Source organism: Pleurodeles waltl, chromosome 6, assembly GCF_031143425.1.
Source record: "Pleurodeles waltl isolate 20211129_DDA chromosome 6, aPleWal1.hap1.20221129, whole genome shotgun sequence".
NCBI lineage: Eukaryota > Metazoa > Chordata > Amphibia > Caudata > Salamandridae > Pleurodeles > Pleurodeles waltl.
Genome location: NC_090445.1, coordinates 1,654,031,337 through 1,654,045,095, shown reverse-complemented (window position 1 = coordinate 1,654,045,095; position 13,759 = coordinate 1,654,031,337). Strand labels below are relative to the sequence as shown.

General features: G+C 47.5%; 1 protein-coding gene across 2 annotated transcripts in view; it reads right to left on the bottom strand.

Moving 5' to 3' along the window:
* The window catches only part of OLFM1 (olfactomedin 1), a 171,295-nt gene that overhangs the window by 61,470 nt on the left and 96,066 nt on the right, over nt 1-13,759 (bottom strand). For both annotated transcript variants that reach the window (XM_069241583.1, XM_069241582.1), the window contains exon 4: nt 12,967-13,186. In XM_069241583.1, the coding sequence (XP_069097684.1) occupies nt 12,967-13,186 (220 nt within the window). The remainder of the gene's footprint in view (nt 1-12,966; nt 13,187-13,759) is intronic.

Sequence of the window (13,759 nt, the reverse complement as noted above, 5' to 3'; positions counted from 1 at the left end):
TAAGTTAAGCCTGACTGCTCGTGCCAAGCTACCGGAGGGTGAGCACAGGCTGATTTTGGATTGTGTGTGACTTACCCTGACTAGAGTGAGGGTTCTTGCTTGGACAGAGGGCAACCTGACTGCCAACCAAAAACCCCATTTCTAACATTGATGATCAGCGGTGAGGATAGGACTTGTGTTTGTGCAGTGACGTACAGTAGCTAAGTATTTCACTACCTACCCACAATTGAAGGTCAACTTGATTTTTCATCTTCTTCGCTTTTGGTTCTCTGATGTCCTCCTGGATATACTATTGATATTTTGGACTTTGGATTTTGGTTCTTGCCAGTAAGACTTTGTCAGCAATGAGATTGCTTACCTACTCATTCTTTGTGCCTACTGACCACCTCACTAAGGCTGACCTAAGGAAGCTTTGCAGAAAATGGGGCCTTCCTTTGGCAAGGAGATCGACTAAGGCCGAGATGCTACATGCCTACATAGTCTGGGGGGAAGAAAGATGGGCAGAGAGAGAGGCAGCAAGAAACCAAATGACTAAGTACCCCTCAGATGAGGAGGAGGACTACTCACACGAGGAGGAAGACTGCTCACATGAGGAGGAAGACTACTCAGATGAGGAAAGAGAACTAGTGGGAGATGAAGGGCTCCTAGCTCTACAGCGGTGTATGGAAGAGCTAGATGAGCAGCTTGAAAGGGCTGAGGCAGCAAGTCTCTTAGCCCTGGAAGAAGAAAAGATTGCAGCTCAAGAGCTGAGCTGTAAAGAGCTGAAACTGGAGGCCGGAAGGGCTGAGTCCAGTTCAGATGGTGGCAGCAAAAATCTTGCATCCAGTACTGCTGAAGAAGGGCACAAGCCCAGAGATGTGGTGCCCAACTTGAAGAAGGGAGTTGACACACCCCAGGCGGTTCAAGGGTATGAGGTAGTTCCCGTTATGCACAGGGTCCCTGAGAAGGATTGGGGAACTGGCACAGGGAGTCATATTCCTACTGGGGGGAGGGACACTTTACTGACTCTAGCAGAGAGTGTCAGAGAAAAGGGTTCCCCCCTGGTGGACGTCCTGGATATAGAGTGTAGAGACATCCCAGAAGAGTATGGGTTGAGTGTCAGGGACAGACAGATACTGTCTCACCAGTCTCAGGAGGGTGAAGTAGAGTGCTTTTCCAAGGTTGAGTTACTGGGTGGTTGGGTGAAGGGTACTGTGGTTAATACATGTGAAGGGCAGAATGATGTAATTGCTGGAGAGCATATGTCTGGTCCTTATTTTCCAGAGCTACGCCAACACCAGGTGGAGTGTGAGTTCTCTGACCCCAGGGAACTTACAATGGAGGCAGACTTCTGGGTGAGTACCAGAGAGTCTGAAGAGGCATTTGGGGGTGCTCCTGAAGGGAGTGGTCTAGGTGGTTCCCAACCGAGTGTGGTGGGAAAGGATTGTAGTGTCCCAGGTAGGTCCCAGATCCTAGAGGGTTCCATGAGGGAACACCAGGAGGGAAGCCTAGCCTGTGCCGTAGGGCCACCTTTTGAGGGAAGCCCCGCAGTGTCAGAAGAACTTGGGGGGGTGACTGTAGCCAGCATCCCAACAGTTCTGGTGTCTGCCAGTACCCCTCCTAGTGAGGGGGTGCAGAAGTCCAGACATAGGGTTGAGAGGGGGTTGCAGACCCCAGTGGAGGACCTTGAGAGTCAGGGGACAGCTCTGAGAGCAGAGCCCCCCAGGAATGACCCAGGTGAAACCGTTTCTGGTTTGGGGGAAACCCAGACTCTGCCGGATGGGCAGAGGTCGGGAGACCTGCGCCAACCAGATTCTTGTGTGACCCTTGGGGACGGTATGTCCCTTGTGGGGGGTGAGAGTGCCCCCCAGGAAGTCCTGGCATGCCAGGCAAAGATTCAACCTCAGGGTGGTGACTCTAGGTTGGATACCCAGGTTCAGAGGTTAAACTCTGACCTGGTGGGAGGTAGATGTGCCTCCCAAGAAGTCCTGCTGTGCCAGGCAATTGTCCAACCTCAGGGTGTTGACTCTGGGTTGGATGACCAGGTTCAGAGGTTAAACTCTGACCTGGTGGGGGGTAGGTGTGCCCCCCAGAAAGTCCTGGCGTGCCAGGCAATTGCCCAACCTCAGGGTGGTGACCCTGGGTTGGGGAACCAGGCTCAGAGGTTAAACTCTGACCTGGTGGAAGGTAGGTGTGCCTCCCTGGAAGTCCTGGCCTGCCAGGCAATGGTTCAACTTCAGGGTGGTGACTCTGGATTGGCTAACCAGGTTCAGAGGTTAGCCTCTGACCTGGTGGGAGGTAGGCGTGCCTCCCAGAAAGTCCTGGTGTGCCAGGCGGTTGGCCAACCTCAGGGTGGTGACTCTGGGTTGGATACCCAGGTTCAGAGGTTAAACTCTGACCTGGTGGGAGGTAGGTGTGCCTCCCAAGAAGTCCTGATGTGCCGGCAATTGTCCAACCTCAGGGTGTTGACTCTGGGTTGGATGACCAGGTTCAGAGGTTAAACTCTGACCTGGTGGGGGGTAGGTGTGCCCCCCAGAAAGTCCTGGCGTTCCAGGCAATTGCCCAACCTCAGGGTGGTGACCCTGGGTTGGGGCACCAGGCTCAGAGGTTGAACTCTGACCTGGTGGGAGGTAGGTGTGCCTCCCTGGAAGTCCTGGTGTACCAGGCAGTTGTCCAACCTCAGGGTGCTGACTCTGGGTTGGATAACCGGGCTCAGAGGTTAAACTCTGACCTGGTGGGGGGTAGGTGTGCCCCCCAGAAAGCCCTGGCGTGCCAGGCAGTTGCCCAACCCCAGGGTGGTGACCCTAGGTTGGAGAACCAGGTCCAGAGGTTAAACTCTGACCTGGTGGAGGGTCAGTGTGCCCTCCAGGAAGTCCTGGCGTGCCAGGCAATTGTTCAACTTCAGGGTGGTGACTCTGAGTTGAATGGTCAGGTGCAGAGGTTAAACTCTGACCTGGTGGGGGGTAGGTGTGCCTCCCAGGAAGTCCTGGTTTGCCAGGCAGTGATCCAGTCTGAGGGTACAGACCCTGGGCTGGAAGACCAGGTTCAGGGTGTCCCCCCGGACCTGGAGGGAGGGGCTACTGATAACAGTGCCCCTACCATGTTGTCTTCTGAGGAGGCCACTCCTAGTTGGAGGGTGCTGGACCCCAGAAGGGAGGGCAGGGGGAGGGAAGCCTCACCCCGGGCCCTAGTCCAACCTGAAGGTACAGGCCCCAGGTTGGAGGGCCAGTTGCAGGTTAACAGCCCTGCACTGGTGGAGGAATGGTACAGGGCGACTTCTGTAAGCACCCTGACCTTGTTGGACTCTGGGGGTACCGCTCCAGGAGGGAGGGTACAGAGCCCCAGAGGGGAGGACCAGGTTCAGGCTGTCATCCCTGACCTGGTGGAAGGGAGAGTGGTTAAAGGGTGCCCAGCACCTGGGGCTACCGCCCCCCACTCTCCACAGCCACAGTGGTTGGAGAGCTTTGAGAGGCCTGGGGCCTGGCTCTCATCCCTGGCAGCTGTCAGTAATCACTGTGGCTTGCTGTCCGGGTGGACAGAGTTATCCCTGGGGAGGGAACAAGTGTCACACCCCGGGGGTAGAGTGGGCAACACCACTGTGTTGGTCATGGTGGTACTATCCTGCTCCTGGGATACATCTGTGAGCAAAGTAAGGTTAGGTGCTGCACAGATGGGATCCGCAGGTAATGAGAAAGGTTCCCCATGGGTTGGCTTAGTGGACCCTGAGAGTATGGACAGAGTGATCCAATTGGAGTCAGGAAGGCGAAGAACTGGAGCATGCCCCTGCTGTTGTGGGCCTGGGTCCTTGTTCTGTCGCCTCAAACAGGGAAGTACATCAGGATAGTGATTGTTCTCCCCTGGCTTTAGGCTGGTAGGGGGTCATGTTGGACCTGGCTTTTTGACAGGGACATCCCCAAACTTTTTGCCTCCTTCCTCCTATTTTTCCTGACCTGTTGTTGTTGGTTTTTGACCTCTGGGCTCTTCACCACTGCTAACCAGTGCTAAAGTGCATATGCTGTCTGTGTAAATTGTACTACTGATTGGTTTATCCATGATTGACTATTTAATTTACTTGTAAGTCCCTGGTAGAGTGCACTACATGTGCCTAGGGCAGGTAGATCAAATGCTACTAGTGGGCCTGCAGCACTGGTTGTGCCACCCACCTCAGTAGCCCCTTAACCTTGTCTCAGGCCTGCCATTGCAAGGCCTGTGTGTGCAGTTTCACTGCCACTTCGACTTGGCATTTAAAGGTATTTGCCAAGCCTAGAACTCCCCTTTTTCTATACATAAGTCACCCCTAATGTGTGCCCTAGGTAACTCCTAGAGCAGGGTGCTGTGTGGGTAAAAGGCAGGACATGTACTTGTGTGGTTATATGTCCTGGTAGTGTAAAACTCCTAAATTCGTTTTCACACTACTGTGAGGCCTGCTCCCTTCAAAGGCTAACATTGGGGCTGCTCTCATACATTGTTGAAGTGGCAGCTGCTGATCTGAAAGGAGCAGGAAGGTCATATTTAGTATGGCCAGAATGGTAATATAAAATCCTGCTGAATGGTGAAGTCGGATTTAATATTACTATTCTAGAAATGCCACTTTTAGAAAGTGAGCATTTCTTTGCACTAAAATCTTGTTGTGCCCTTCAATCCACGTCTGGCTAGGTTTAGTTGACAGCTCCTTGTGCATTCACTCAGACACACCCCAAACACAGGGTACTCAGCCTCACTTGCATACATCTGCATTTTGAATGGGTCTTCCTGGGCTGGGAGAGTGGAGGGCCTGCCCTCACACAAAGGACTGCCACACCCCCTACTGGGACTCTAGCAGACAGGATTGAGCTGAAAGGGGGCTTGGTGCATTTCTTAGAGACTCTTTGAAGTCACCCCCACTTCAAAGGCACAACTTAGTATAAAACAGGGCCTCTGCCCTACCTCATCAGACACTTGCTGGAGAAGAAACCTGAACCAGAAACTACATCCTGCCAAGAAGAACTGCCTGGCTGCTCAAAGGACTCACCTGTCTGCTTTCTACAAAGGACTGCTGCCTTGTTGTTGCCCTGCTGCCTTGCTGAACTCTTGTCTGGCTGTGAAAGTGCTCTCCAAGGGCTTGGATAGAGCTTGCCTCCTGTTCCTTGAAGTCTCAGGACCAAAAAGACTTCTCTCTTCCTCTTGGACGCTCCGTGCGCCGAACTTTTCGACGCACAGCTTGTTCCGCGGCAAGAAAAACGCCGCACACCGATGCTAATCAAAGCGACGTCTTCGGGACGACCGAAACTTTGACGCACGGCCTCGCAAGGACAACGCCGCCCGACTCCGCAGGAGAAATCGACGCGACGCCTGCCGTGAGATCGAAACTTTGACGCACGGCCTCGCAAGGACAACGCCGCCCGACTTTCCAGGAGAAATCGACGCGACGCCTGCCGTGAGATCAAAACTTTGACGCACGGCCTCGCAAGGACAACGCCGCCCGACTCCGCCGGAGAAATCGACGCGACGTCTGCCGTGAGATCGAAACTTCGAGGCGCAGCCCCGCAGAACGACGCGCAGCCGGAAAACAAGCAGGAAAATCCACGCACAGACCCGGGACATCTGGTACTCCCCGCAAACCACAGTAAGAGACTGTCCGCGCGCCGGAAAACGACGCCCGACTCCCCGCGTGGAAAATAACGACGCAAGTCCGTGTGTGCTGAGGAGAAATCGACGCACACACCAGTTTTCCACGCACCTCTTCTCCTGTGGCCCTCTGAGGAGATTTTCCACCAGAAACCAGGTACTTTGTGTTTGAAAGAGACTTTGTTTACTTTCTAAAGACTTAAGACACTTTCTATCACTTTTCAGTGATATCTTTACAAATTCGTATTGCAACTTTGATAATTTTGACCTGAAGATACCCAGATAAATATTATATATTTTTCTAAATACTGTGTGGTGTATTTTTGTGATGTTATGCTATGGTGTTGTATGATTTATTGCACAAATGGTTTACACATTGCCTTCTAAGTTAAGCCTGACTGCTCGTGCCAAGCTACCGGAGGGTGAGCACAGGCTGATTTTGGATTGTGTGTGACTTACCCTGACTAGAGTGAGGGTTCTTGCTTGGACAGAGGGCAACCTGACTGCCAACCAAAAACTCCATTTCTAACATACATCCTTTAATTTCAAGTGTTTTTCTAGATTTGAGATGTCAGCACATGGAATTGTAAGGACTTCGTTCTAACATCAAAAGCTCCACCCTTAGGCAGAGACCCTTCTGGCAGAGAGTAAGACCCTCATCAGAGTTCATTGGGTACACGTTGTTGTCAACAAAAGAGGTCTAGGCATAAACATATGGTGGGCAGTGCAATTACACTTAATTTGGAAGATATATTTGGGTATTGGAGTAAAGCCTAATCATATGGGCATTGGTGTGAGATCACATTTTGAGACTAGGAACCTGACTCCTGCAGCAGTGCTTGGATGTAAACAACCTGTCCCACTGCCTCATGCATCCACTTAACTGATCCATAAGTAATTATCCTGGGTGAAGCACTGACAGAGCTGTGAAGCTTCTTTTTTTTGTCCAGGCTAATATTGAACAGTAGATGTCAAGTATTAGATCTTAAAAATTAGTTTTACCACGAAGCAGACGCGAAACTATTGACCTGCAACCTTATTGACTGGGATATCAACTTAGACAAAAGAGTGATGTGGAAATGTGGAGTAAATGTAGACTCCTTTTTGTATCCTTACCTTCAGGATACTGTGCCAGACGATGCTTTGAACTCTCCATTGTTGCAGGTTGATATCTTTGTATGTGATGTTGCTACATACAACACATCCAACACAAGGAATGTGCAAATTTGAGAACTATTTTCCTCTGCAAACTCCACAAAAGAAATCGGCAGGCTTCATGAAGTTCATAAAGGCTGCCAAGTTTATAAAGTTTGGAAATTATACTGGAGGAATAAAATCCAGCAAATGTAAATTCTGCAGAGAAAAACATCAAAGCAAATTCACTTTTTGCAAGAATTACTCTTACATAAAAGGTTTTACAGAAAAATTCTTCTTTGAATGATTTTTTTGTGGAAATTTGTGTCAGCATGCAAAGTTTGGAGAATAACCAATTTAAACAACATTGCAGGCAGAATCTACATTCAGCACCATCCTAGTTTATACAAGTATATTTGGTAAGAAATCTACTTGAGTATTTTTTTTAAAGAAAACTACTCATTGTCAATGTAATCATTGCTTTTTCAGATTACCACTGTCTAGTACTCCACTATTGACCTGCATTTTTCTGTCTTATTTGCACCATTCTGCGCCTCGTCCCTTGGCAGAAATTGTGAAGCAGGGTTAATAGTTAAATCATTTCTGGGTGGTTGCAGGTTCATTTTAGAGAGTGGTCAGTGTACTCCATATACACTATTCCCCTGCTGCCTTTACCAATTCGTCACTCTGTGCTGATGGTAGGGGCTTTTAGCATCCCATCTTAGATCCTCCTTCGAGCATTCAGACATTTGCAATCACATGCAGCACCTGCGGCTGGATTAGGTAAGCATTTTCAAAAGAATAAATCAATGCCCAGAGCCTTTGTAGTGCTGATCTGTGATGGGAAGTAGAGTGTGGGCCTCATTTTGAGTTGTCTATGATTGATGTTCGATCCACCACTGTAGTGAAGGTGCCTCCTCTGCCACACTGGTGGAGGGGGCTCCTCCCTATAAGAAGAAAGATGCCAGGGAGTTGCAGATCCCACTTTTGGGAAACAAAACTCTGTTGCAAGAATTCTTGCATGCCTGTGTGATGTGGCATGTTTGGTCCTAGAATGCGAGCCAACAGTGACAATCTATTGTCAACATTCACATGGCAACTGTATGGGACATGCTTGAATAAAGACCTCCACAATTTAGGTACAGATCTTGCATGAATTAGATGCTGCTAAAAATGGTGACAGACCTCTCAGCTTAAGTATGGTGGATCGACCAGCACTGTTTTTTTCAAAAACTACACTGCTCAACGGCATTCACAAATGATGGAGCTAGTGAAGAATTTGACGTCAGGCGGGTTGCCTTCCAGTGACCTCACTGTAGGGCAGTGGGATTATGACATCAAGGCTCCAGGTGAATTTTGTGGGAAGTCCTAACAGACTACTCAAGGTGATGATGGGCAACCAAGATCAATTCAACACAGACTCTACCAAGTGTGACCTATGGTGCCCATGGCAATGACAGCATTTGGTGATGGACACACCTGTTCATTGTGGACTGAAGCGACTGCACCACGATTTTCACTGAACCACAGGCTACCTTCCCCCAAGGTTTAATACCTTTAGAATAATCAGCCTGACCACTATATGAAAATGGGTAGCATATAAACATACATCTTTTTTTTAACATTTTGCTTTAAAGATATCCTCTTGCAGTTATTGAAATGTATACTTCGCTTACTAGGAATACTGCACGTAGCAGGTGGCTCGATTTTATTTAATGTACATGTCGACCATGCTAAGTGGTTATTTAGAGTATGACAAATGCTGCACATTCACCAAAAACTGTCCCCATTCGCCCTATTTAGGGTGTATTCATGAGTATACACTCTGAGTAATGTGAAAGGAACATCCACCAATCTTTGGAGCAGGTCCTTCATCCGCCAAACTCTAAATAACTTCTCGTCCATTAAAAAAAAAAACTCACTATGTGAAGGGCACGCAAGCTTGCATTTCATGGAAAAGATGTATACGTGAGGAGAATGATGTCCTAGATTCTCTAATCACTCTTCACAAGGCGATGCTGCGGCTGTCTGAACGTGCTCCGCTGCTAACAAGGACAAGGAGCTGCTCGCTGAAGGCTAACAAAGGTACCTAAAAAATCCACTATCACGTAATCGGTTTTAGAGCATGCAGTAGTAGCCTGTACTCCTGTATAGAGTAGGAAGCTGTCCATTCTGCACATATGAATGGCATCTCTGAAACAATTTACCATCATCTGTTATGTAGTGAGCAATGCAGTTTACTGCAGTAGAGAAGAGCGCTATCCATTCAGACATCCCGGTCACATATCAACAGAATCTTTTCTATAGCGAACAGTCACCTGCCTGATGTGTAGTGCACTGAGATAGTCATTAAGTGCCAACAAATCAACAGAACAAGTAACATAGTTACAGTACCCCTTACTGCAGTGTAGAACTGGGAGCCACACATTCAGACATCCATGTCACAAATCACTAGAATTTGTTACATGCTTACGGTACCCTTTACTGCAGTGTAGAGCTGGGAGACACCCATTCATACATCCATGTCACAAATCACCAGTAGTTGTTACATTCTTACAGTACCCTTTACTCCAGTGTAGAGCAGGGAGCTATCCATTCAGACATCCATGTCACAAATCACCAGTAGTTGTTACATTCTTACAGTACCCTTTACTCCAGTGTAGAGCAGGGAGCTATCCATTCAGACATCCAGGTCACACATCACTAGAATTTGTTACTTGCTTACAGTATCCCTTATTGCAGTGTAGAACTGGGAGCTACTCATTCAAACAACCAGGTCACAAATCACTAGAATTTGTTACATGCTTACAGTATCCCTTATTGCAGTGTAGAACTGGGAGCTACTAATTCAGACATGCAGGTCACCAACACCAGAATCTGTTACATAGTTGCTGTACCCTCTACTGCAGTGTAGAGTTGGGATCTACCCATTCAGAAATGCAGGTCTCAAATCACCAGAAACTGTTCTGAGGAGACCAATCACCTGCCCTCCTAGTGCATTGAGGTGGTCATTCAGTACTAACAAATCAACAGACTGTGTTACATAGTTACAGTACCCTGTATTGCAGTGAAGAGAGCTATCCATTCTACACTCAGATATCCAAGTCACATATCACCGGAATCTGTTCTATAGAGAACAGTAGCCTGCTAGTGTGTAGTGCATTGAGATGGTCACCTAGATACGGTACCCTGTACTGCAGTGAAGAGAAGAGAGCTACCCATTCATCACTCAGATATCCAGGTCACATATCACTAGAATCTTTTCTATAGTGAACAGTATCCTGCTTGGTGTGTAGTGCATTGAGATGGTCACATAGATTCAGTACCCTGTACTGCAGTGAAGAGAAGAGAGGTACCAATTCATCAGTCAGATATACAGGGCACGTATCACCAGAATATGTTCTATAATGAACAGTAGCCCGCTTGGTGTGTAGTGCAATGAGATAGTCATTCAGTGCTACAAATCACCAGACTCTGTTACATAGTTACTCTACCCTTTACTGCAGTGTAGAGCTGGGAGCCACCCACTCAGACACCCAGCTCACAAGTCACCAGAATCTATTCTGCACTGAATAAAAGCCTTACTGCTGTGTAATTCATTATGGTGTTCGTTCAATACTAATAAATTACCAGAATCTGTTACATTGTGTATAGTACCCTACACTGAAGTGAAGAGCAGTGAGCTATTGACTCAGACATTCATTTCACAAATCACCAGAATCTATTACACATTTACAGTATCTTTTACTGAAGTGTAGAGCTGGAAGTTACCCATTCAGGCCTACAGGACAACAACACCCGAATCTGTGACATAGTTGCAGTACCCTTTACTGCAGTTTAGAGCTGGGAGCACCCCATTCAGATATCCAGGTCACAAATCACCAGAATATGTTACATAGTTACAGTATTTTTTACTGCCGTGTAGAGCTGGGAGCTACCCACTCAGACATCCAACTCACAAATCACCTAAATCTGTTACATAGTAACAGTATTCTTTACTGCAGTGTAGAGCTGGTAGCCACCAACTCAGACATCCAGCCACAAATCACCAAAATCTGTTTTATAGTGAATAGCTTGTCCTGATTTGTAGTGCATTGAGGTGTTTGCTCCATAGTGTAAAATTACCTGTGACGCTGTCTCCAGAACTGCCAATTTCAGCACCTCTAAATGGCCTACAAGCCACACATCATTAGAAGCTGTTCATTAGTGAATAGTATCCTGGTCTACTGTGACATAAAGCGATATTTCTCATAAGTAAGCCTGGGAGGAGTTCACAGAGTCCGACCCCATGGAATTCCACAGAGTTGAAAAATACTCAGTGAAATTCCGCAGAGGCAGAGTTCCGTGACTTGCGGAGTCCTGAGTGCACCCAATCTCGGAAACGCTAAGCAGGGTCAGGCCTGGTCTGCTGGGCCCGACCCTGCTTAGCACGTCTGAGATCGGGCACATTCAGGACAGGGCCTCGGCAGTGGAAGCTGCCATTTCAGGCCTCTTGTGCACCGGCCTGTCCCGTGTGCAGTGCGTGCACACGGGGCAGGCCGGTGCACAAGATCCCTGGAAGGGTAGCTTTCTTTTGCCGTCTAAAGCCCTGGCCTGAATTCAGGCCAGGGCCATAGGCAGAGAAAGCTACCAGGCCTCTTGTGCACTGGCCAGACCCGAGTGCAGTGCACACAGGACAGGCTGATGCACAAGAGGCCTGAAACTGCAGCTTTCACTTTCTACTGCCCTGGCTTGAATTTAGGCCAGGGCTGTAGGCAGTGAAAGCTGCTTTTTCAGTCACTGTTTGAGCACCAGTGTGCACAAACAACGATAAAAAGAGAAAAGGACTTACCTGAATCTTCCAGGGGGTCCTCGTCTCCTCATCATCCGACGGCGACGAGTGTACAGCGGCTGCCTCCTGTGCTCCTGTGTCCACTGCAGCCCAGTTATGGACTGCACAGCACAAGCGCAGACTGCACTTGTGCTGTGCAGCCCGTATTGGGATGCAGCATGCACCAGGTGAGCTCCACTCCGCTGGCGGTGCTAGCAGAGCTTTTGGCCTTACTCTGTGCTCCAAGCAGAGCACAGAGTTCCAAACACTACTCACCCCTACTCATAAGCACTAAATAGTTAACATATCATATCCAGAAAACAAATTATCATAATCTAGTCTTAATGGACAATAGCCACTATTTCCGTGTAGCACTAATACAACATAAGCAGTAACAATTCTCTACAAAGTACATATCACCAGATTTAGTTCTAAAGAGTCCCAAACAACCCTACTAAATTCACCCTCATTTATCTCACCCTGCTACTATGATCTCCCTAACCCTTCCACAGACTCTTCCCTCCTCCATCCCCCCTTTACTCATCCCAAGCCTAAATCCTATTAGCATATACTCCCAATTAACACTTCTGGATTCTTCCCTGCTCCACCCCTCCATTACTCCAGTCAATCTAACTAACAAACTCTCATATTCGCGGCTCAAATTAACTCACTATAATACTAAAACTGTACTCATATTTCCCGATACTAATCCATCACTAATTCTTGTTGGATTCCGGAGTAGCGTGCTACGCGCCGAAAATCGCTTCGACGCCTCGTCCGGGGTAGTAAGCGCAATATAAATACTATTACACAGTACAATACAATACAGTAACCAGCGATTTTTTGTAGAGCAGGGAGCTGCTCCATCCCTACTAAGCTGATGTATTCTGAAAGAAAAGATTGGATGCCTTATTTAGGGTATGAAAATACACATAATAAATGAGTGCACTCGAGACTGCTGAGACATCACCAGGACCATCGCCAATTTTCAAGACACACCCCAGCAGCCATGGTGTTTAGCTAAGCAATGGTCTTTGCACTTCAGGCACTGGTGGACTTTCACACCACTCGCTCCAGGCACGCCCTAGCACCAGTGGATTAGGGGATGCACAGGGCTATTTACAGGTTTTAACCGCTGACGCGTGTACCCATTCCTATGTCTACACCAGCCCATTTGTTTCACTTTGCAATTGTAAATCTTGTAATCAAGGGCGTAGCCTATTCCAATGGCATGGTCCATGGGTGTCTGACCTCACTGTGCGTTCTTGGTCGTTTCTTGCTAGAACTACAAGAGACATACTTATAGATTGTGCAGACCTAAAAACTGCAAGTATTAAGTTAGTAAAAAGGTGACATTGCACCACTGTCTAGAAGTGTTGTGTGCGCTTTACATTGTAGGTGGATGGCCAGGGCCACAATCAATTTTCTGAGCCTACCTAATTTTTGCATGCATGCACGGAGCCTTTCTTCAAGATTTGAGACTCTGCTCTGCAGTTCCTCGTAGTCATAGGCGCCAATCTCCTCCTGGAGTTCGTTTAGAACAGACGTCAGATTCTGGACTTCCTCCTTAAACTGCAATACCAATTTTGCATCGGCTTTGTACTCTTCCAACACTGGGATCAAAGGCCTAAGTTCCTCCATTTTCGCTTTTATTGCCTGCAAGGTTAAAATAAGCTTGGTTCAGTGGCATGCGTGCAAAAATTTGCAAAACCCTGCCTCGCCCTGGCCTCTCCCTACATGAGTGCAAATGTGTGGGAATTTTCACCTCACCCGCCCCCTCAAAAAAAAATCTTTGTCCAAATGATGCATCAGAAAGCACATATTAAACAGTCTACAATACACCAAAATATTTGGGAAAAGGCCTTTATTTGTCATTTGTAGAGTGCAACATCTTAAGATTACATGCTTTGGATCACAGACACAAAGATTTCTTTTTCTTTACCAAAAAAAATAATAATAATATGCATCGACAAAAAGTTTTTTTTTTTTTTTTAAAGAGACTCATGGAATGCTTCTACAGTCGCATGCAAAGGAAGGTCCCAGATGTGTTCAAGGTTCCTTAGTGATATGGTGCCAAATTGTTTGGGAAATTAAAAAAAAGTAACAAAAATATATTATGCATGGTGCAAAAAATGCTCTGTGGCCCTCTGTCATGGTTACATGGGAGTGAACTGCATCTTCAGTCATTGCAGCATTGAAAAAACTTTCTTTTATGTTAGCCCTGTAAGC